Source organism: Lissotriton helveticus, chromosome 7 (genome assembly GCF_964261635.1).
Source record: "Lissotriton helveticus chromosome 7, aLisHel1.1, whole genome shotgun sequence".
NCBI lineage: Eukaryota > Metazoa > Chordata > Amphibia > Caudata > Salamandridae > Lissotriton > Lissotriton helveticus.
Window position 1 is genome coordinate 815,168,543 of NC_136068.1, and position 22,593 is coordinate 815,191,135.

The 22,593-nt window shown below is 46.8% G+C and overlaps 1 protein-coding gene across 1 annotated transcript in view; it reads right to left on the reverse strand.

The window, feature by feature from the left end:
• The window catches only part of SEC24A (SEC24 homolog A, COPII component), a 619,052-nt gene that overhangs the window by 216,213 nt on the left and 380,246 nt on the right, over nucleotides 1-22,593 (reverse strand). Inside the window, exon 12 of the mRNA XM_078653273.1 lies at nucleotides 2,683-2,738. Within this exon, the coding sequence (XP_078509399.1) occupies nucleotides 2,683-2,738 (56 nt within the window). The remainder of the gene's footprint in view (nucleotides 1-2,682; nucleotides 2,739-22,593) is intronic.

The window sequence follows — 22,593 nt, forward strand, 5'->3', positions numbered from 1 at the left end:
GCGCCTGTGTGTATGCGTGCGGTGGCGGGGTGCACTCGTGTGTGCGCGCGCCTGTGTGTATGTGTGGGGGGTCCTTTGTATGTATGTATGTTCGTGCATGGGCGCTTGTGTCTGTGTGTGTGTGTCGGTGTGTGTATGCGCATGCGTGTATGGTGTTTTGCGCTTCCCAGGAGACAGCGCCTGGCCGCAGCGCTCGTTCGCGTGCGCGTGACACTTTCAAATCGCCTCCAAGGCGATGCGCGCGGCCAGGACTGTCTCCTGGGAAGCGCACATGCCGACAAAAGGGGCTCGGCGGAGACGCGCTTCGCGCGGCTAGCCGAGACCTAAAAAACTGCCTGGGATACTCCACACCTAGGGCTTGTAGCTGGACGACCAGGAAAAATCCTGTTCAACTGCTGCGGCATAAAGATATGCCGGTGTAAAAAATAAAAAGGCGTGAGCCTGAAGCACACGTTACTTGCAATGTCCTTCACCTGTGAGCGGGCCCATTTCCACTTTGCATCCGTGAAAGGGTCCCCCAGATCCACCAACCAGCTAGCGCAGACATGTCTCACTTTTATGCTTCTGTCAGCCTTCAGAGCAACACATAACCAGGAGACGTGTCCCCTACTTGGGCCTTGGTCCAATATGACAGAGCGTACAGGATTCCTCTGGTAACGTCGAACAGATCCCGCGCGCCATGCAGGAGAGATTTGCAAATTGAAAGGAACTGCCCTGGAGTCCCACTAAACAGGATGTCAGCATCTGTCAAAGTAATGAAGATGCCAGTCAAATACAGATCGCCCACTGTCCGGCAGCTGCCCTCCAGCTATTGCGTCATTCATCAAGGACTGCATTTGCTGAAAGGGTTTTCACCACAGAGGGAGAAATCGCACATATGGGGCCACAAGTAAAACCCTCCAAACTGCCTACTCCCATGCTACTGCCACCTGCCTCACTATGCGGGGGCAGTCCGCTGGCACACAGTGCCACTCGTCAGTAGCTCGGGGAGGATATTGTCATTCACAAGCCAGCCAGCAGGCAGTAGTCCGAGTTGGGGCCCTCGCTGCACCACAGAGCACCATATTGCAGCAGTCCTGCAAGATGACAAAGCTGCAAATTTGAGAGACCCAGCTCGCCCTTGCCGGAGTCCAGTTTCAATACATCTAACTTGACCTGGCTCCACATTGTTACTAAAAGGCTGTTTAGTTCAAAGAACATAGCCCTCGAGAAATCACAAAGTTCTGCATTGTATACAGACAGCGGGTCAGTAGAACCATCTTACTCAGTGCTACCCTACCGATCACTGACACTGGGAGTGTAATACAAAACTGGACCAATGTACGTAAACCAGTCTTAGAGATTACTTGTCTAAAGTTTGCCCAGCAATTCTAAGAATTCAAGGATTAAATTAATCCCCCACCTATAAGAGCCTTATTTATTACATTTAGGATAGGAGTTTTTCCCATAGCATCTTTTACCTACTCATGGAAAAAAAGCAAATACTTAACTAACCCATGCCCTAAGGGCTGCCATGAATGAAGAGCAGTTATTATTTGTCTGTTGCACCTGTGCAAACCAGTGTGCTCACTGGACTGCCCCCTTTGCTAGCTTCTTGGGCTTAAAGATCGGCACAGTCTTGAGAATTTGTAAAACAGATTATGATCAAGATCGTGGTCAGGGGCGTGACATTTACAAACAATTTCTGTTGTCGGGAACACAAATATTTGTAATTCACAGCATTTGGAAAGCATGTGTACTATTACATTAATTTAAAACAAAAAAACAAAAAAAAACACCACTAGCCTCATGTCTGTTAAAGCTATGTTGGTCATGAAAGTTTGTTGTTCTAAAAAGTTTGGGAAGCACTATTCTAGAAGCCTCATCTCTGACACTGTATTATTCTGAAAGAAAGGGGGGCCAAGATATTAGTACAAGACTGACTTGTACTAACTGCACCATTCCTACTCATCTATAGCTTTACGTCATACTTAGCACAATGCGCTTAACCTTCGTCCGCAATCCCCATCTTGATTCTTAACTGTACCCACAAACATTAGAAGACCCTTCTCAGTACCTAAATACCCATATGCTACCACACTCCTCCTAATGATGCTCTGCTTTAACTGCTGAACGTTTTGTAAATTACCTTAGCTTTCAGCAATAGCTCCAATTTTGAACAGCCTCACTCACCTTTTAGTTATTGGTGTAATACCCCTTTTCCTATAATGTTTCATCACTGAAACATCGTCACCTAAGCTATCTCACTTATTGGCATTCCTCAGGCTCAAATTATCAATTCTACTGCTTTCAGCTTTAGTACCTCACCTCTTCTTTCACCTTATGCTTTAGGATTAACTAGCTTTCTCTTAAACCCTTGCCGCTTTCAGCTTGGTAACCAGATTCATTCTTGTTTCTACGCTGGAACCATAACATTGTTATCTCTTTCACTTGATGATCAGCACATTTTAACACCAACTCAAATTTATCAATCCAAAGTCTATTTTCCCAGGAAAAGAAATAAATACAAATAATAGTTCAATTTTAAGAAATGTAATTTAACATAAAATAAAATGAAGTACAGAACTGGCTTACATACTTAATAGTAATACATGTGCGGTCTTCAATACAATTTTCACAATCAGGCAACAAACATTTTGTACTTTATACAAACAGGACGCATGCTTCGGAGATAGGCCTTACCTCTTTGCTTTCATTCAAATTTACAAGCAAGTTTTCAGGCATTGGTATAAACACATCTGGAAGAAGAACACAAGTTATTAAAAAATGATCCTTCCAATTAGCATGGAAAATTCAGAAATTAAAAGAGGTCCAACCATCACACAGGTTTAACCAATTGTTTCTCAATGACAAACGTCAAGTGAGCTTTAAAAGAGATGAATATAGATACTTAGATAGTGAATTAAATATACTCAAACAGGGCACTTTTTTCTGTTTTTATAAATGGATTCATGTAAATTACAGTATTAGAATGTAGTGCAATGAACATTAAAATTGGCGCACATTGGGAGTTTAATGGAAGCTTATTTACCCTGTAACCATCTGTTCACAGCATGTAGTGCTGTACAAGCACATGCCATGCATACGCCTGGCATTTAGTGTAGGTTCATAAAGGGGGTGGTGATGGACAGAGTATCTGAATTAAGCAGAACACTCCTACCCAGTCAAAAGATCAGGGCTTGATCCATCACCGTTTTTTAGCTCACTGCACCATCCTAGCTCAGAACCTGGCTACATGCAAATTAGTCTGACCCTGGCCCAGTGCATCATGGGAACAGGGCAGACCAAACTACCAAGCCAATTCTTTACTGGAAAGGAAACAAGCTTCCGGGGACCGGTTTCTGGCATTACAGCAGTCTTCGGCCCGGCTTGCTTGAATCCTGATGGTGCAGTGAGCAAGGGACTCACATCTGAGCATACCCTTCCACACTTGTGGTGGCCAAAACGATTCATAAAGGGGGTGGTGATGGACAGAGTATCTGAATTAAGCAAACACTTCTACCCAGTCAAAAGATCAGGGCTTGATCCATCACCTTTTTTTAGCTCCCTGCACCATCCTAGCTCAGAACCTGGCTACATGCAAATTAGTCTGACCCTGGCCCAGTGCATCATGGGAACAGGGCAGACCAAACTACCAAGCCAATTTTTTACTGGAAAGGAAACAAGCTTCCGGGGACCGGTTTCTGGCATTACAGCTGTCTTCGGCCCGGCTTGCTTGAATCCTGATGGTGCAGTGAGCAAGGGACTCACATCTGAGCATATCCTTCCACACTTGTGGTGGCCAAAACGATTCATAAAGGGGGTGGTGATGGACAGAGTATCTGAATTAAGCAGAACACTCCTACCCAGTCAAAAGATCAGGGCTTGATCCATCACCGTTTTTTAGCTCACTGCACCATCCTAGCTCAGAACCTGGCTACATGCAAATTAGTCTGACCCTGGCCCAGTGCATCATGGGAACAGGGCAGACCAAACTACCAAGCCAATTCTTTACTGGAAAGGAAACAAGCTTCCGGGGACCGGTTTCTGGCATTACAGCCGTCTTCGGCCCGGCTTGCTTGAATCCTGATGGTGCAGTGAGCAAGGGACTCACATCTGAGCATACCCTTCCACACTTGTGGTGGCCAAAATGATTCATAAAGGGGGTGGTGATGGACAGAGTATCTGAATTAAGCAGAACACTACTACCCAGTCAACAGATCAGGGCTTGATCCATCACCGTTTTTTAGCTCACTGCACCATCCTAGCTCAGAACCAGGCTACATGCAAATCCATCACCAACCCCTTTTTGAAATTATTTTGGCATTTAGTGTAGGGCATGAATCTTTGCCAGTTCTTTTTCATCAGAGTTGCTTTCAAGTCATAAGACCTATTGCAACGTCAAACTTAGCCCACAATGCACCAAGACAAAGAGTCCACCTGAGATTGTATTCTGCTAAGCAAGTGATTAGTGTAGGTGTAGTGTAGTAGACAAAAATGTATGAACAAAGCATTGTGGAATAAAACCATAGTGAAGACATTTGCAATTTTAGTCAACTTTGGCATGCGAAAAGACATTACACACTACAAACTGTTGGTTACATGGCAAATAACATTTTCTGTTTGTAGCATTTGTGTTTATTTACATATTTGCTGCATAAACTGTAAAGCAGGTCCTCCAATGAGCCGTGTCTAGAAAGCAGATGATGTAGATATTTGAAACAAAGCTCTCAGAACTATCTAACCAACTATACCCTGCTGGTGGACTTGAATACCCACTCAGTTTCTGTTGGTACTGACCATGTAATGGCTGTACAAATGTCTGCAAACAGAATGTTTACCCCCAAAAAAACACAGAGGCTCTCTTTTTGACTGTGGCGTGTGTTCTCAAAGGTACAAGTAGTGTACGCTTGGCCTTAGCATAGCACGTTTGAATAAATTTACCAACATCCAGCAATGACTATATTGGACATGGAGTTTCCCAAGTGAGGCTTTGCAAAAGTCATGGTTGCTTTGTCTTATGGATGGATTTTATCCTGTCGGTGTAATAAAGGAGAGCCCTCTTGACATCTAAAGTGTGTAATGCTCTTTCTGCCACAGAATCTAGATGTGGAAAAAAGATGGGCAGCTCAAAAGTCTGGTTAACATGAAAAGGGGAAACGACTTTGGGTAGGAATTTTGGCTTTGTTCTCAAGACGACCCTAAACGTATGAACCCGTATAAACACTACTTCTACATTCAATAACCTGCAACTCACAGATTCTCCTTAGAAATGTGATGGTGATTAGAGAAGTAAACTTTGCATGACCAGAACCGCACACGCTACATTGCATGACACGTGTAGTGGTTCAAAAGGAAGACCTCATATGACTGGTCAGCCCGGGAGGCATATTTGGAGGAATTACTTTAAGGTTCTCCTTGAGGGCCTCAATAACAGGAATCCTTGAGAGGGATAAATGTACCCTATTCTGCATTTAGTCTGCTGCCACAGCTAGGTTTGGACGGAGAAAACTGTATGTCAATCCCGCTTTTTGTTAAGGAAGTAAATCACAAAAGATTTGCATGAAGGCCTTTAGGGGGTAAATGAGCTTACCAATGCAATAGTGAACAGATCTTTTCCACATAGCTGCCAAACAGCTGGGTGTGTTTGGTTTACACGCATCACACACGATTTGCATACACTCTTCAGGAAGCTTGGATGCCAAATACATAGATTAAGTACCGTTAGGTCTTGGTGTATGAAATGACCCTGCTTCAGAGATTGAACATCTGTCCACAGTGGTTGATTTTAATGTGGATTAACAGGACTCTCCAGAAACATTGAGTACCAAGGTTGCTTTGCCAATTTAGATGCCACTAAGATTTTGTTTTAAATATTTTTATTTACTGCTTCATTTATCATGGCATTGGATGCCACTAAGATTACAGTCATTGACACACACCTCATTTTATTAACCAAGTATGAGATAAGAGGAAGTGGAGGAAAAGCAAAGATTGCCCAGCAACAAGTTCTTGTTGAGGCCAGGGCTGTACCAGCAATAGATCTTGCCAGTGACCCGTTGCATGTGCCCACTGCCTTGAAAGGCACTCATGCAAGGGGTGCATGTCTAGCTTTATGTATGGTAAGATTACAATGATAAAATTGCATTGCATGAAGATATTAGGCTCAGTAATCTTGCTCCCATCCTCACTGTTCCAGGACATTGTGTCTGAAAAAGAGGCAAGGGCTTTAGGAATGTCATCATCCTCCAATGGTTAGGGGTAGGCTTTACCCATAACAGCATTTAGAACAGACCCTAAAAATGGTAGGACCTTATGGGGCCGGAGATGGGATTTTTCTGACACTGATGGTGAAGGCTAAGTGATGTAACAAAACCACTGTTGTCTTTAGTGTGTACCATGCATTGGTCTCTGCTGCTGCACTATACCACCCAGTACTCAATGGAAGACATGAATATCACTTCTCTGTAGGTGCACCGCCACTACTGCTAAACTTTGTAAAGACCCCTAGGGCTGTAGAGTCTCGAAAGGGTAGAACTTTGAACTGGAAGTGTTGCCCACTTACCATAAAGCACAGGTAGCGGTGGTAAGCTGGATGTATGAAGATGTGAAAGTAGATGTCCTTGAAGTCAAGGGCCGCTGTATATTACTCTTTTTTGGAGCAGCTGGATCAAACCCTGTGTGTTAGTCATGGGAAAGAGCTCCAACAGGATGTAGTGGTTTATTGGCTTGGTGTCTAGTATCGGCCGCAGACTGCGGTACATTTTGGAGATTAAGAATTACAGAAAGCAGCCTCCTTTGCTACACCAGATCAATGGCCCATTTGGTTGTGAGTGCCTGCACTTCGTCTTCTAGCAGTAATAGATGGTTGTGAGTCGGTGGTGAGGTGGTATGTTTAGTGGCATGGTGTGGACTGTCAGGAAGTAGCCTTGCTGTACAACTGAGAGTACCCGTTCTTGGAGGTTATTTCCCCCAAGAAGGAAGAACCTCAGTTTTCCTTCGACAGGTCTTGTGTCTCTTGCAATGGATTTCAGGTAGGTATTTGACTAGCTTGTCCATCTCCTTCCAATGATGGTGGCCCTCTATGGAGAGCATTCTGACTGAACTGACAATCCTCCATTGAGTAATCATTGCCTTTGGGGAGTTGGGGGGCAACAACCCTAGCCTTGACGTCGTCTTTAAAGTTGGATGTCAAGGTTTCAAACATGCTATGGAATATGGAGATGTGCTGGACAAGTTATGGACATAGTCGGGATCAAGATGTTGTCATTCTCTTGTACTATAGGAAGTTTCACATTGTGTAGCTGTGCTATCCTCTGTATAACTGTACTAAGTGGAGTCATCGGGGGGTGAGAGAGTATGGGTTTCCTCGACAGGACAAGGGGCCAGGTCTGAATCGTCCAGGTCAACAGAAAATTCCTACCAAGGATAATTTCCCCCCACTCTCCACTGATGCAACAGGATTGTAGTATAAATCCTGAGGTTGGTATGGGCTGCCTTGTCCGCATCAGTATTCAGAATGTGAGGAGATGTGTGGAAATGGAGTTTGGGTTTGCGAGGCTGAGCAGGTGGTAGCAGCAGTGGTGGATAACAGGCCTGGGCATAAGGGGCTGTGGTGGGGGCTAGTGGCACTGCCCCTAACCTTCTTACGAGGAAGAAAGGTCCGAGTCTTGCGGGGAAGCTGCTCCTCATAAGTTACTCTCTCACTATCTTGGCAACTGCAAAGTGTGGCTGTTCATTTAAGAGGTCTGGTGAGGATTTTCGCATGGAGAGATGTATAAAGATTTTCTTCTGCCAGACATCAGGCACCTCACGGAGATGCAGAACGATCAGGAACTTGCTTCAGTCTGACCTCTAAGTCGAGGGCTATTTTGGAGCCAACCTGGGGAAAGGTCCGGGTATAGATTTCAAAGTCAGTTTCAGCTCAGAGACAGGGATTTCTGGGCATCAGGGTCAAGGTGGCATGGATGGGTGGAGATGCTTGGTGCCCATGACCTGAGGTGTGCTGGAGAGTGAAAGATATTGGCTTAATGAACTGGATCTGAAGTTCGGTGACTTTTTAGGCTAGACTGAGGGCTCGACCTCCACCCTCAACCTGGGGATTCTTTCAAGCTCGAAACAGCTGAGGTTCACCCTCAAGTGCAGGGGGTGGGACAGAGGTCCCAAGATGAATTCTTTGTCCAGGAGTCTGTGCTTTGGCATACCTGGAGCAGCTCATCCCAAACTACTACCTTCGAGGTGTCAGGAGACATCACAATCCCAGCTCTAACCACCTTGTGCTAGCTGTTGACTTGATAGGGCTGCCTGCTCCCCTTGGGTGCAGAAATATTATCACTATCCCAAACAGATTCAGTGTCTCTGGTAACTCCTGCATCTACATTTTATGGAGTGTCAGACGGTGCTCGTTTCTTTGCCTGCTGAGCAGATTGATTCTTTGTGATAAAAAACAAGTTCAGGTTGCAGGCCACATGTTGGTCTGACCAGAGTAAGTTTGCGTTGAACTTAGGCTACATTGAAAAGTTGTTCTCCCCAAAATCTCCTCCTTGCCCCCTGCCATGGTCATTGAATGTAATTCTCTAAGGAGCTACATCCATGCCACACTGAGGTGAGTTCTTTTGGTTGCTCTCCCAGGAGCAAAACAAAGGTTCCTGCAGCCTTTGCGGTGCAGGTGCAGACCCCCAGCCTTCAAACCTCTCAGCCAAAGACGTATGACTATATGTGAGATACGAACTATAGTTACTTACCTGTAAACTGTGGTTCTCCAGTATTGGTGTCTTTCATAGATTCACATGCTTGAATATCCCCCGTCGTCGAAGTGGGAGTCCCACGGTACATAAAATAGCAGTATATATGCATGTATACATGAAAAATATAACTAATAAAAATATACATACATATAGTGCAGTAAATTGTAAATTCCAAAAGTACCATAGAACACAATAGGCCCATTGAAAAGCCTAAGGGAGAACTCACTTTAGTAGCATATCAGAGTCATTATGTGTTGGATCACATTCCAGCCAATCAGGCTGTAGCCTCCTCTAGAACCTTCTCCTCAGAAGCCCAAGTCCTCAGATTTTCGTAGCACAGAGTAAGTAAAAGTGCCTGAGGAGAAGAGAGCCTCTGAGGGGAGGATGGGAGGGTCGCATGTGAATCTATGAAAGACACCAATACTGGAGAACCACAGTTTACAGGTAAGTAACTATAGTTCTTCTCCAGTATTAGGGGTGTCTTTCATAGATTCACATGCTTGAATAGAGTAGAAAGCAGTAAATGATCACATAAGTCATAAAGGTAATACATCAAGCAAAGAAGGTAAATATATATGGTAATAAACAATAAATACCAAAACATTATTACTAGAAAACAAAACCTTTATGACTGGAGGTGGGTAGCAACAGAGGCTCACCTTTACTGGAAAAGATTCCGCAGCACCGCTTGACCCACTGCCGCATCCGCGGCGTCTGTTGATTGCAGGCAGTAGTGCTTAGTAAAAGTATGGCTGCTCGACCAAGTAGCAGCTCTGCAGATCTGGCGTAAGGGTACCCCCGCAAAAAGGGCAGCCGAAGTAGACACTGCTCTAGTTGAATGAGCTCGAACAGGAGCAGGAAGGGGCTTTCCAGCCCGTTGGTGGCAGAAGGATATGGTAGAGGAGATCCACCTGGTTATAGTCTGCTTGGTAACAGGTTGTCCTTTGCAAGTTGGACCATATGCCACAAACAATTGATCAGATTTTCTGATAGGTGCAGTTCGTTGAATGTAGAATTTGAGACAACGTTTCAAATCTAATGAATGCAATGACCGCTCAGCTGGAGTTTGCGGAGCAGGAAAGAAAGTTTTCAGAATTACAGGTTCGTTGAGATGAAAGTCACTGGGAACCTTCGGGATGAACTTAGGATTAGTTCGTAATGTCACAGCCTCTTTGGAGAATTTTAAGAAAGGAGGCTGTATGGTAAACGCCTGGATGTCACTGACACGTCTTGAGGACGTTAAGGCGAGTAAAAGAGCAACTTTCCACGTGAGAAATTTAAGAGTTGCCGAGTGAATAGGTTCAAATGGTGGTAGAAGTAGTTGAGACAAGACCAAATTCAAACGCCAGGCAGGCGGAGGGCGACGGATAGGTGGAAACATCCTAAAAAGGCCCTTGTAAAATTGTTTAATGATCCTTGAAGAACATAAAGATGTGGAACCATCATGGCGGAAACGGGAAATCGCCGCCAGAAACACTTTAAGAGTTGAGTGGGACAGACCTGATTTTGCCAGGGATAAAAAGAAAGGTAAAATTTGTTCAGGTTTTGCAGCCATTGGGTCCAAATCCTTGGTGCGGCACCAGACACAGAAACGTTTCCACTTGAGTTGGTACGTTTTTATGGTGGAGGGAGCGCGAGCCCGCGCTAACACCTCCCTGCAGTCCTTGTCAATAGTCAACCGTGCAAATTCATTGTACTCAGGTTCCAGGCATGGAGTTGAAGGTATGCTGGATCTGGATGACAAATTTGTCCCTGCTGCATCGTGAGGAGGTGCGGCAGAGGATGGAGTGGCAACGGATCGGACTGCGAGAAGAGGAGCAGGTCCGTGAACCATGGACGTCTCGGCCACTTGGGTGCGATCAGGATGATGCGACAAGGTTGGAACCTCATCCTGTGTAACAAACGAGGGATCAGAGGAAGTGGAGGGAAAGCATAGATGAAATCGTTCGACCAATCGATCGAAAATGCATTCCCGCTCGACTCTCTGTGGGGATGCCGACTTGCAAAGCGTGGGCATTTCTTGTTGACAGCAGTCGCGAAAAGATCCATCCGTGGCTGGCCCCACCGCCGGAAGATGTACTCGACCGTGGGCTGATTGAGTTCCCACTCGTGATTGTCTGATGACGCTCGGCTGAGTGAATCCGCCAGAACATTGGCCACGCCTGGCACGTGAATGGCTGTGAGATGAATTTGACGTTGGATCGCCCAATCCCATATTTCTTGTGCTAGTTGAGAAAGTGGAAGAGACCTCGTGCCGCCCTGCTTGTTGAGGTAGTGCATGCTGGTGGTGTTGTCCGTCCTCACCAGCAAAGTGTGTCCCCGCACTAACCTCTGGAAAGATTTGAGGGCTAAGAAAATCGCCAAGAGTTCCAGACGATTGATGTGCCAAGTTCGTTGGATTGCTGTCCACTTCCCTTTCACAGACATGCCGTCGAGATGCGCTCCCCAGCCTTCGAGAGACGCGTCTGTTGTAAGCGTCAGAGTTGGGGGTTCGTCCTGGAATGAACGGCCCGCAGATATGTGTGGAGGGTGAGCCCACCACTCCAGCGCTTTCTGTATGCGAGGTGTTAAAAGGACCTTGTCCTCGAAGGACCCCGACACCTGTTTCCACTGCCTGTCCAGTTCCTCCTGGAGAGTCCTCATGTGCAATCTGCAATTTGGAATGAGGTGGATGCACGAGGATGCCATGCCAAGGAATGATTTGAACATTCGGACAGAAACGGACAGTTTTGATTGGAGGGAGCGCACCATCATTAACATGCGGTCCTGTCTTTCCTGGGAAACGTACACTTTTCCCTGCCGAGAATCTAGCAAGGCTCCGAGAAAATTTCTCCGTTGCGAAGGATGAAAGTGTGACTTCTGGCAATTGATTGAAAGCCCCAAGGCGTGGAAAAGGGAGACGCAAACTTGAGTGTGCTGCTCCGTCTGGTGAAAAGTGCTTGCCTTGATGAGGCAGTCGTCCAGGTATGGGTAAAATTGGATACCTTGGAGACGTAGGAAGGCAGCTACAGGGGCCAAGATCTTGGTAAAAACCCTTGGTGCCGAGCGGAGGCCGAATGGCAGGACTTTGAATTGGAAGTGTAGCTGTCCGACCGTGAAGCGGAGATACTTCCTGTGTCTGGGGTGGATTGGCACATGGAAGTAAGCGTCCTGAAGGTCGATTGTGGAATAGAACTCGCTTGGATTGAGAAAATTCAGAATTTGGAGCAGGGTTAACATCTGAAATGTTTTTGAAATTAGAAATTTGTTTAGAGCTCGTAGATCCAATATTGGACGCCATTCCCCCGATTTCTTCTTGACCAAGAAAAAGCGGGAATAGAACCCCTTGCCGCGTTGACCTTGCGGCACTAGTTCGATGGCTCCTTTTTTGATCATTAAATTCACCTGGGCCAGAAGGTCCTTGAAATGAGGGGGTGGTGGCCCCGAAGGTGGATGATTGGGTGGAAATTTGGTGAATTCCAGGGTATGCCCTTTGGATATAACGTCCAGGACCCATTGGTCGGAGGTGATTGTAGACCATTTGTAAAAGTATTTCGAGATGCGACCTCCAAGATGTACGGTCGGCAAAAGGAAGGGTCTGAGGCAGTCACTGCTTTTTGGTGTTTGATCCACCTCTATAAGTGGATTTCCTTTGGTAAGGCCTGGAGGTGGATTGTCGAGTTTGAGATTGATAGGCACCCCGCTGTCTGTTATCGTTGTAGGTGTTGAATGAACGATATTGACTTGAGCCACGAAAAGTAGAGGAGCCTCCGCCTCTACCCCGTGCACCCCGAAAAGGCCGTTTTTTGTATTGTAGGCTCGCCAGGGATTTCGCAGTGTCAGTGTCCTTTTTTATTGCCTCAAGGGCATCATCCACATGTTTGCCAAACAATAATTGTCCGTCATAAGGCAAATCTAGGACTCTTGCCTGTACTTCAGGACGGAAAGTGGTAGAGCGCAGCCAGCCTTGACGCCTCAAGACTGCAGCCCCCGCCAATTGTCGAAATCCCGTGGAGGAAATATCGAGTGCACACTCAATGATTTCGGAAGAAATCAACTCTCCCTCGTGGATAATCGCTTGTGCTTCTGTCCGGATTGCCTCAGGCAGCTGAGGAATCAATGCAGCAATCTCGGACCACATCTGGCGGTCATAACGGCCCAGTATAGCCAGAGTGTTCGCCGCCCTCACTGTAGTAGCCGCCATGGTCGTGAATTTTTTTCCAATGGAATCCAATTTGCGGCCTTCCTGATCAGGAGGAGACGTGAGTGGCGTAGCAGGATTGCGCGATCTCTTTTGCGCAGCCTGAGTAATTACCGAATCTGCCTTCGGTTGAGACACTAAGCAGGCCGGAGAAGACGCCGGTGCTTTGTATTTCCTGTCTAATCTGGGTAAGACCGCAGGAACAGAATTGGGACGTTCCATCAATTTAAGGCCTTCCTTCCAAATATATTCCACGATTGGAATAGTGTGGGATTGCCTCTGTGAGATGTCTTTAAAGTCGTATAGAAAGCAATCACTTTCGTGCTGTTGTTGTTCGACTTTGAGATGAAACCGTTTTGTAGCCCGGATCATCAAATTGTGGAAATGTGCCATGTCCACTGGGGGCGAATGTAGAGGTGAGGTGGGCGGAGTGGAAGGTGTTTGAGCCCTATAATCGTCCCACTCAGCCATGTCGGCGTCATTGTCGTCGTCATCTGTGTTGTGAGGATCCGGATCCTCATCTCCAGTGTCAGGGCGAGTACCATCCGGTGAAGCCGGTGAAACTGGTGTAGGTGCCTGAGGAAGGTGCGGTTGAGGCTGCGGAGGAGGCAGTGGTGCTGGAGAAGCAGGAGTAGAAGAAGGAAACCTGCGGTTATAATCATCCAGCATGTGCTGAAGGTTCATCACCAAGGACAGAGGTATCTGGGTAACAGGCTCTGAAGGCCCCGGTTCGGACGTATCAACAGGAAACAAGTCAGTCCCATCTTCGACATTGTCCACCACCTCACCCTCGTCACTATATTCCTGGCACTTAATGTTCAAATCCGAAGGACTTGTTGCCTGTTTAAATAATCCTTCCACTTCCGAATCGTTTCCGGATTCTTCCTCACCAGACTGGAATAATTTGTCTGGAAGACGAGCACCACTCCTCACAGGACTCAGTTGGATGAGTGGTATGGTCCGCAAAGAAGAAGCAGTAACCACTGTGTAGATGGAAGCCGTCTTCGGTAGAGGTTGGTGCGACGCCAACGAGCCCGTTGGCGTAAATGCGGCACCGTCAGCAACGCCCTGAGGCGACTTGGACGGGATTTTCTTCGTCGACGAGGAATCCTTGCCCGTCGACGAGCCCGTCGACGGGAGCGGGGCTTTGTTCGTCGACGAGAGTGGAGCTTTGGCCGTCGACGACGAAGGCGTCGACGGTATGAGAGTCGTCGACGAGGCCGTCGACGAAGTAATGCTGGCCGACGGAGACGTCGTCGACGGGGGCGCCGTCGACGGACCCGTCGACGGGGTGCTGGGTGGAGGCTTGGTCTTCGTCGACGATGGATGCGCCGACGAAGGATGCGTCGACGGCTTCGTCGTCGACGGGGCGCTGAGTGGAGGCTTGGTTTTCGTCGACGGTGTATGCGTCGACGGCTTCGTCGTCGACGGTCTATCCTTGCCGGTCGTCGACGAGATTTTCACCACTGAAGAGATGGGTCTCACCTTCGAGGTCGCCGTCGACGAGGTGGTCGTCGTCGACGTAGCGCCGGTGGACATGGAACATGTCGTCGTCGACGTGGAGGTGGTAGAAATGGATTTCGTCGACGCTGAAGACGTCGGCGGGCGCGACGACGAGCCCGTCGACGAGCCAAAACCAGATTTCTTACTGGTAGGTAAGGCTTTGGGCGCAGACGTCAGAGAACCAGGTCCCGTAGACGTGCCCTGAAGCGAATCCTGTGGGGAGACAATCCTAGAGGACTCCAACAGTCTCCTCTTCTTGAGAAAAGGAGAAGGAGCCTCGGTCTCAGACCCACGCTTCTGAGAGGACTTTGAAGCAAAAGATGACAGGCTCTCCACATCAGAAACCACAGACTCCGAAGTTCTCAACTTCTGTAGCCACAGAAGGAGACGGGCCTCTCTATCTCTCAGAGTCTTAGGAGGGAAAGTACGACAGTACTTACAGTTTTTCACCTCATGGTCTGGGTAGAGACAGTAAATGCATTTACTGTGTGGATCCTCATGGAAAAGGCGCAGTTTACCACATGAAGGGCAGGCTTTAAACAGAGATTTCTTGTTTGAAGACATTTTCTTGAAGAAAAAACAGGTAAAGTTGAAGAAAACTGAGCAGAGCTCAGGGAGACTCCCTTCACACGACGTGCGGTAGAAAATCTGAGGACTTGGGCTTCTGAGGAGAAGGTTCTAGAGGAGGCTACAGCCTGATTGGCTGGAATGTGATCCAACACATAATGACTCTGATATGCTACTAAAGTGAGTTCTCCCTTAGGCTTTTCAATGGGCCTATTGTGTTCTATGGTACTTTTGGAATTTACAATTTACTGCACTATATGTATGTATATTTTTATTAGTTATATTTTTCATGTATACATGCATATATACTGCTATTTTATGTACCGTGGGACTCCCACTTCGACGACGGGGGATATTCAAGCATGTGAATCTATGAAAGACACCCCTAATACTGGAGAAGAAGCGTTATGGGCCGTTCCTATCGTTCTGTAGGGGTGTTTTATCATTTTGCACTATGCCACGGTTTGTGTTGGTGAAGCTGTTGTGTTGCTGAAAAGTAATGTCTCAAAGGCTTGCACCAAAGACAATTTGCCCACAGTAGTTTTCCCTTTGCTGAGGTCGAAGTCCTCACAGCTGGCACAAAATAAGTGCTTTCAGTCCCCGAGATGGCACTGGACTGTCAAAACTAGATAGCAGAAATAAACAATCTGAGCTAAAGATTGCATTGGTGCATTGCAGACTAAGGGTGAACTCACTACAGGTCATATGAACCTAAAACTAGTTAGAAGAAAAACAACTTGCAAATGTCTGGGTGAAACACCCAATGGCAGAAGTAGGTCGAGTTTAGGCATCTAAAGCCACACTTGCTATAAACCTATATTACTTCGCATTATGGTGGCTATGCATTAAGCAAACAATGTTTTAATTATCTCACGCAGTGCTGGGCAGGAGGAAAGGAGTGGTTAGCCATAGCATGAGTGAACAGACGGGAGATCCATGTAAAATGTTCGATATAGCCAATTCAGATGTCCGTGCTTTTATCTGCTCATTTTTTACACGGAGCAAAACACACTTACTTATATAGGGGATTAAAACGCAGCAAGATAAAACAGCAAAAACAGGTAAAATGAGGTGTCCTTGTAAACTGATTAAAGTACTTTGTTTATAGAGGAGGTGTGTGTAACAAATGTGTAAGTGAGACAATAACAAGTGTGGTCTTTTCTATGTGTCTATATTTATAATTTTGGCTTACCTCAGAATGGGTTTAACACACTAGCGAACCTTTTTTCTCAAAAAAAGGGATTAATTTCCCCATTTTGTATGTGTACACAAAAATCATTTAGGGTTCTAATTCTAAACTACACGGTAGTCCAGATTCTGGGTTTGAATACAGATAACGTGGTGTCCCTCAAATTGGCAGTGGTGAGCTAATGCTGTAACTGCTATGATCATGTTTATAGCTAAAACATTACCTGCACAAATACAGGGAAACACAAAGCACACCTTTAGGAGTTTTAATGAATTTAAGCAAATTTGAGCTATCAGTGAATGAGTCTAAAAAGCACAGTTCTTTAATATTTGTGCAGTTGGTTCCATTTGATTGTATGGAAAACAATTTAATGGAAACCATTTCATCTAAATTGATTAATGGAAATTTTCAGAATGAATGGTATTTACCTTTTCATAGAAACCAATACATATAATTTTTTTGGGGCTTTTGCAGGCTTACTTTTAATGTATAAAAGCAATGGTTGCAGGTCTCACTTTCAGAAACAGTTTTGCAGGAGGATTTATATCACTGTTTTACTTCAGGGGACCTCACTCTAGATTTATATCTTTTAAATCTTAAAACAATTGCTTCGGATGACTTTATTTTGCTGACCTATCACCATGCCTAAACACCATCCTCCCTGACCCCAGCCAACCCTGTCCCTAAACACCCCTCACCCCACCTAAACTACACCCATCCCTGAACCCTAAAATCCCTTTCTACTCCTACACTCCACCCATCTCAGAAACCTAAAAAACCCTCTCCAAACCTAAATTACACCCATCCCTGAACCCTAGACTACACCCATCCCTGAAGGATTAGTTACTTACCTGTAATCCTAGTTCTCTTCCAGGGGTATCCTCATCAAAGTCATAAGCATTAGAATATTCCCGCCCATGCGCGGGACCCCGGAAACACATATATAAAAATAAGCAATTGCAGCCTAATACACATCATAGCTGAATATGCAGTAAAGAATTTCCACCATACATGAAAGAAATGCATTAGAAACATGAGAAACAACAACAAAGTTTGTTTAGAAACTGTTTTAATGCTCAGAAAACAGGAGTAATTCTCAGAAAACACTGGAAGCATAGAAAGCTCCCAGGCTGCATTGCAAATACCCAGTCTAAAAAGACTGAACAGCTAACCTGTAGCTGCATAGCAGTAAACTGACACTGTGCCTTTAAGGCACTCCTGACCCCCAGCTTGCCATCATGCCTCAGGGGAGACAGTTAGGTCAGTTGTTCTTTGCGGAGACTGAATGAACCATGGAACATAGGCTAATAATATCTCCAAACAAATACCAATCCTTTGCCCGGGGAGGCGGGAGGGTTGCTTATGACTTTGATGAGGATACCCCTGGAAGAGAACTAGGATTACAGGTAAGTAACTAATCCTTCTCTTCCAGGGGATCCTCATCAATAGTGAAAAGCATTAGAATAGAATAGCGGGCCTCACCTCATCTCCCTGCGGGCAAAGGAAAATACATGAAAAAACATAAGAACGCTCAGGAAAAAAACCCAAGGTAGGATAGAGCCCTATCCAAACAGATGCCTCAAAGAGGACTGGCCTACTGGATCACCGGCCCTGGAATCAGATTCTAGGCAGTAGTGCCTCGTAAAGGTATGAACTGATTTCCAGGTCGCAGCCTTGCAAATTTCAGACATAGGGATGTCATGCAAGAAAGCCACTGTGGCCGCTTTCCTCCTGGTGGAAAGCGCTTTGGGAGGTAAAGGTAAGGGCCTTTTCGCCAGCTGGTAAGCCAAGGTGATACAGGATACAATCCAACTAGAAATGGATCTTTTCGCTGCAGGAAACCCTGTTCTCATGGCACCATAGTTGACAAATAACTGGTCTGTCTTTCTTATACCTTTAGTACTACTAAGGTAAAACTTAAGTACCCTCTTGAGGTCCAGAGAGTGAAGACCCTGCCCAGCTGGGGATGCAGGATTAGGAAAGAAAGACAGTAAGGAAATGGACTGATTGATGTGGAAATCAGACACCACCTTAGGGAGAAAAGAAGGATGGGACCTCAGCACTACTCTGTTGTGATGGAACACAGTGTAAGGCTCATTGGTGCACAGTGCCTGGATCTCGCTGACTCTGCGAGCCGAAGTAATGGCAACCAGAAAGGCGGCCTTCCAGGATAAATGTTGCAGGGAAGCCCGATGTATTGGTTCAAACGGGGGACCCATCAGTTTGGACAATACCAAATTAAACTCCCAAGGAGGAGAAGGGCTTCGAACAGGGGGGTAAACTTTCTTTAACCCCTGCAAGAAGTCCTTAACCACTTCCATCTGGAAAAAAGAAGGCTGCGAAGAAGACTTCCTATAGGCCGTAATGGCAGACAAATGCACTCTGATGGAAGCATACTTAACCACTTGGATGCTAAGGCTGTTTTGGATCATTAATGCAATTTCCATTGAAATCAATGGAAACTCCATGACGAGCTGGGCTTGTCATGAGCGTCGAAGGGGTTAAGCCCAGATCTAGCTAAGTGTAGGAGGTAAGGGAGAATAACATCCTCCTGGCCCTTGGTCGGATCCAGGTGGCGTTCCCTACACCAAAGGAAAAACCTCTTCCACTCAAACGCGCAAGACGTTCTTGTGGAGGGCCTATTGGCTTCTTTCAAAATATGCATACAATCAGGAGGCAGATTCAAATGTCCGTATTGGAGGACCTCAGGAGCCATGCTGTTAAGTTCAGGGAGGGAAGGTTGGGATGAAGAATCCTCCCCCCCATCTTGGACAGAAGGTCCGGCCTGCTGGGCAACCTCCAGTGTGGAAGTACCGACAGATGAAGAAGGTCCGGGTACCACCACTGCCGTGGCCAATCCAGAGCTACCAGGATCATGGTCATGTCTGATCTGAGGAGCTTGGACACCACCTTCGGGATCAGGGACAGAGGAGGAAAAGCGTAAGCAAAGGTCCCTGACCAGTTCATCAAAAGTGCATTCCCTCGTGTCCCTGGACGATGGAATCTGGACGCGAAGGCGTGGCATTTTGTGTTTAGGTCGTCTGCGAAAAGGTCTATTTCCGGACGACCCCACCGATGGAAGAGGTCTGCCACCACCTCGTCGTGCAGCACCCAGTCTGGCTGGTCTTTGAAGTGCCTGCTGAGTGCGTCTGCTTTGATGTTTAGCTCGCCCGGCAGGTGCATCGCTACTACTGTGAGGTTCCGGGCGAGAAGCCAGTACCAGATCGTCTGACTCCAGGGAAAGGGGACGCGACCGGGTTCCGCCCTGCTTGTTCAGGTAGAACATGGTCGTCGTGTTGTCGGTCTGGACCAGCACCGAATCAGAGTCTATGGCAGGCAGAAAAGCTTTCAGAGCCAGATGGACCGCTCGAAGCTCCAGCATGTTTATGTGGTAGGACTGCTCCTTGGTCGACCACCATCCCTGTATCTGGAGGCACCCCATGTGCGCCCCCAGCCTTGGAGAGATGCGTCCATCACTATGGACTGCACAGGGAGGGGCTGATGAAAAGGAACTCCACTCCCACCATCAGATTGCGCTGTTGAGTCCACCATGAGATGGAGGATTTCGCCGCCTGGGAGAGAGATATTCGATCCTCCCATCGACCTGTAGCCTGATCCAACTGGTCCTCTAGAGATTGTTGCAAGGGACGCATCCGTAGCCTGGCGTAGGGGGATGAGGAAAATGCAGGACGCCATGGATCCTAGCAGAGAAGCCACCTGCCTCACCGTCGGGCGCTGTACCTGGAGCAGAAGCTTGCATTTCTGTCGCATTGAGGACAGTCTCTCCTCCGAAGGATACGCTCTTCCCACGCTTGTGTCCAGAACGGAGCCAAGATAGTGGATGCTCTGAGTGAGAGTCTGCACTGACTTGTCCTTGTTGACATGGAGGCCAAGCTTGTGCAGATGCCGTAGGCAGGTCTGAAAGTCGTGACCCACTTGCTGCGGAGATGGACCTTTCAGCAGCCAGTCGTCTAGATATGGGTAGATAAAGAGACCTTGTTTGTGCAGGAACGCTGCCACCACCGCCATGCACTTGGTGAAGACTCTCGGCGCTGACTTGAGGCCGAAGGGCAGATCCTTATATTGGTAGTGTTTGTGGCCGACTACAAACCTCAGGTACTTGCGGTGGTGTTTTGCAATGGCGATGTGGAAGTACGCATCTTGGAGGTCCACCGAACACATCCAATCGCTGACTTGAAGATGTGGACATATTTGGTGAAGGGCCAACATGCGAAACTTCTCCTTGACTATAAACTGGTTTAGAAGTCGAAGGTCCAGAATAGGTCGAAACTTGCCGTCCTGATCTTTTTTGGGGACAAGAAAGTACCTGGAGTAAACTCCACTTCCTCTTTGCGCGGGCGGAACCTCTTCTCGAAGCAAAGGCAACTGATGAGGTCGTAACTTTTTCGGCGGAATGTCCTGTGGACGCGCACGGAAACGAAGTGCGTATCCATTCCTCAGTATATTCAGCACCCAACGATCTTTTGTGATGCTGACCCACTCTGCTAGATGTTGAGATACGCTTCCTCCCACTGGAGTGGGTAACTGTGGCAGAGGAAGACACTGTTCATGATTTGCCACCTCTCGTCGTGGCAGAAGACTGCTGTTGACCACCTCTATCTCGGTTAGACTTCCCTCCTCGAAACTGAGGTTTGTTCTGGGTCTTGCCTTGGGACCACTGAGGGGTTTGAACCCTCTGCTGAGGCCCCTTGCGTTGGTTAGATTTGTAGCGGCGCTTGAATTCTTTCTTCTTCTCTAGACCAACCGCTTTAACAGTGTCTAACTCTGTTTTCATCCTTGTCATTTCTTCTTCTGCGTGAGCACCGAAGAGAGAAGAGCCAGAGAAAGGGAGGTTGAGAATCCTCTGCTGGGCATCAGGTTTCAGGCCTGTGAGCCTTAACCAGGCCGACCTCCTGGCGCATACTCCATGCACGTAGGAATGTGCGGAGAGCACCGCACCATCCGCCGCTGTACTAATCACCCGATTAGCCACCAGAGAACCCTCCTTGACAATCTCATCAAAATCCTTTTGATCCTCTTTGGGGAGCTTGGTTTTAAAACGTTCCAAAGAGTCCCAGAGCGCTCTGTCATAACGTCCAAGCAACGCAGCCGCGCTGGAAACCTTAAGAGAGGAAGCAACAGATGTACAGGCTCTACGACCCCACGAGTCTTGGGATCTGCTCTCTGTCAGGCGGCACAGAAGAGGAAGCTGACACCGCATGAGTCTTTTTGGCAGCTGCCACAATCACAGAGTCTGCAGGTGGATCCGTTCTGACAAAGACCGGATCCGATGAAGCCGGTTTGTACTTTCAGAAGACACGCCGGCACTGCTTTTATGGTTGCTGGTGTCAGAAAAGTGTCCATCACAGGGTCCAAGATCCCCGGAACCAACGGAAGCAGAGGTTGAGATGCCGTTTTCTGGTGGAGCGTCTCGAAAATCACCGTAGTCGTGACTTGCGGGACTGACATCTCGATATTGAGTTTCTTTGCACTTCTCTGCAGGACATCATGGTAGGTGTTGATGTCATCTATGGGAGAGACCCTGGAAATTGGGCTGTCCCATAGTGTGGGGGAGTAATCCCTCCTGGAGGAGCGGGTGGAGGAAGTAGAGGAGGTAGATCAGTGATGTCATCAGTGATGTCACTGACCATGTCATGAATGATGTAATATGTGACATCATCAGCAGTGGATTGCGGGTGCGCGATATATAGTTAGTGCAACTAACTATATATGGAATTTCAATGGTTTTGTGTGAGTAAAATAAGGTTTTGTAAATGCTAATTCCTAACTATATATGGTCTATAACCTATGGTTTTTTCAGTGAATTTTCAAGGTTTTGTAAATGCTAATTCCTAACTATATATGGTCTATAACCTATGGTTTTTTCAGTGAATTTCATTGGTTTTTTAACAGCTAATATCTGTAGCTGTAAAATGTATTCTTCTTTAAATCCAAAAATATATTTTATATGTTTATGAATAATTTTTTTTTAAATATTTTTTTTTCTTCGTTCCCGCTTCGCGAATCGGGAAGCTTCCCGTTAGCTGACCTTGATGCCGCGAAATAGACCGCGAGCCGGTAAACGTTTCTTTACCGCAACTGCCGCGTTAGAAAACAACATCGTGACGCCTCCCGTCCGCATGACGTTTCACGTTGTCGCGTGATACGTCATATGACGTGCTACGTTAGCGAACTGGTACGCGAAGCGAGTCGCAAAGCGCAGGTTTCTGGAAGCAAACCGGGAGGCCCTGCAAAGCGCTTAACGTAAACACAGCAGGTCATGTGACTTGGTAATAACACTTTTCATTGGTTCATTTCACTTTTGGTTTCCTAATGATGTAAGACTAGGTCATATAATATAAAATGAACACTTTTCATTGGTTGAGAACTCTTGTTTTTCCCAAATGATGAAAATCCCTCCTTCTTTC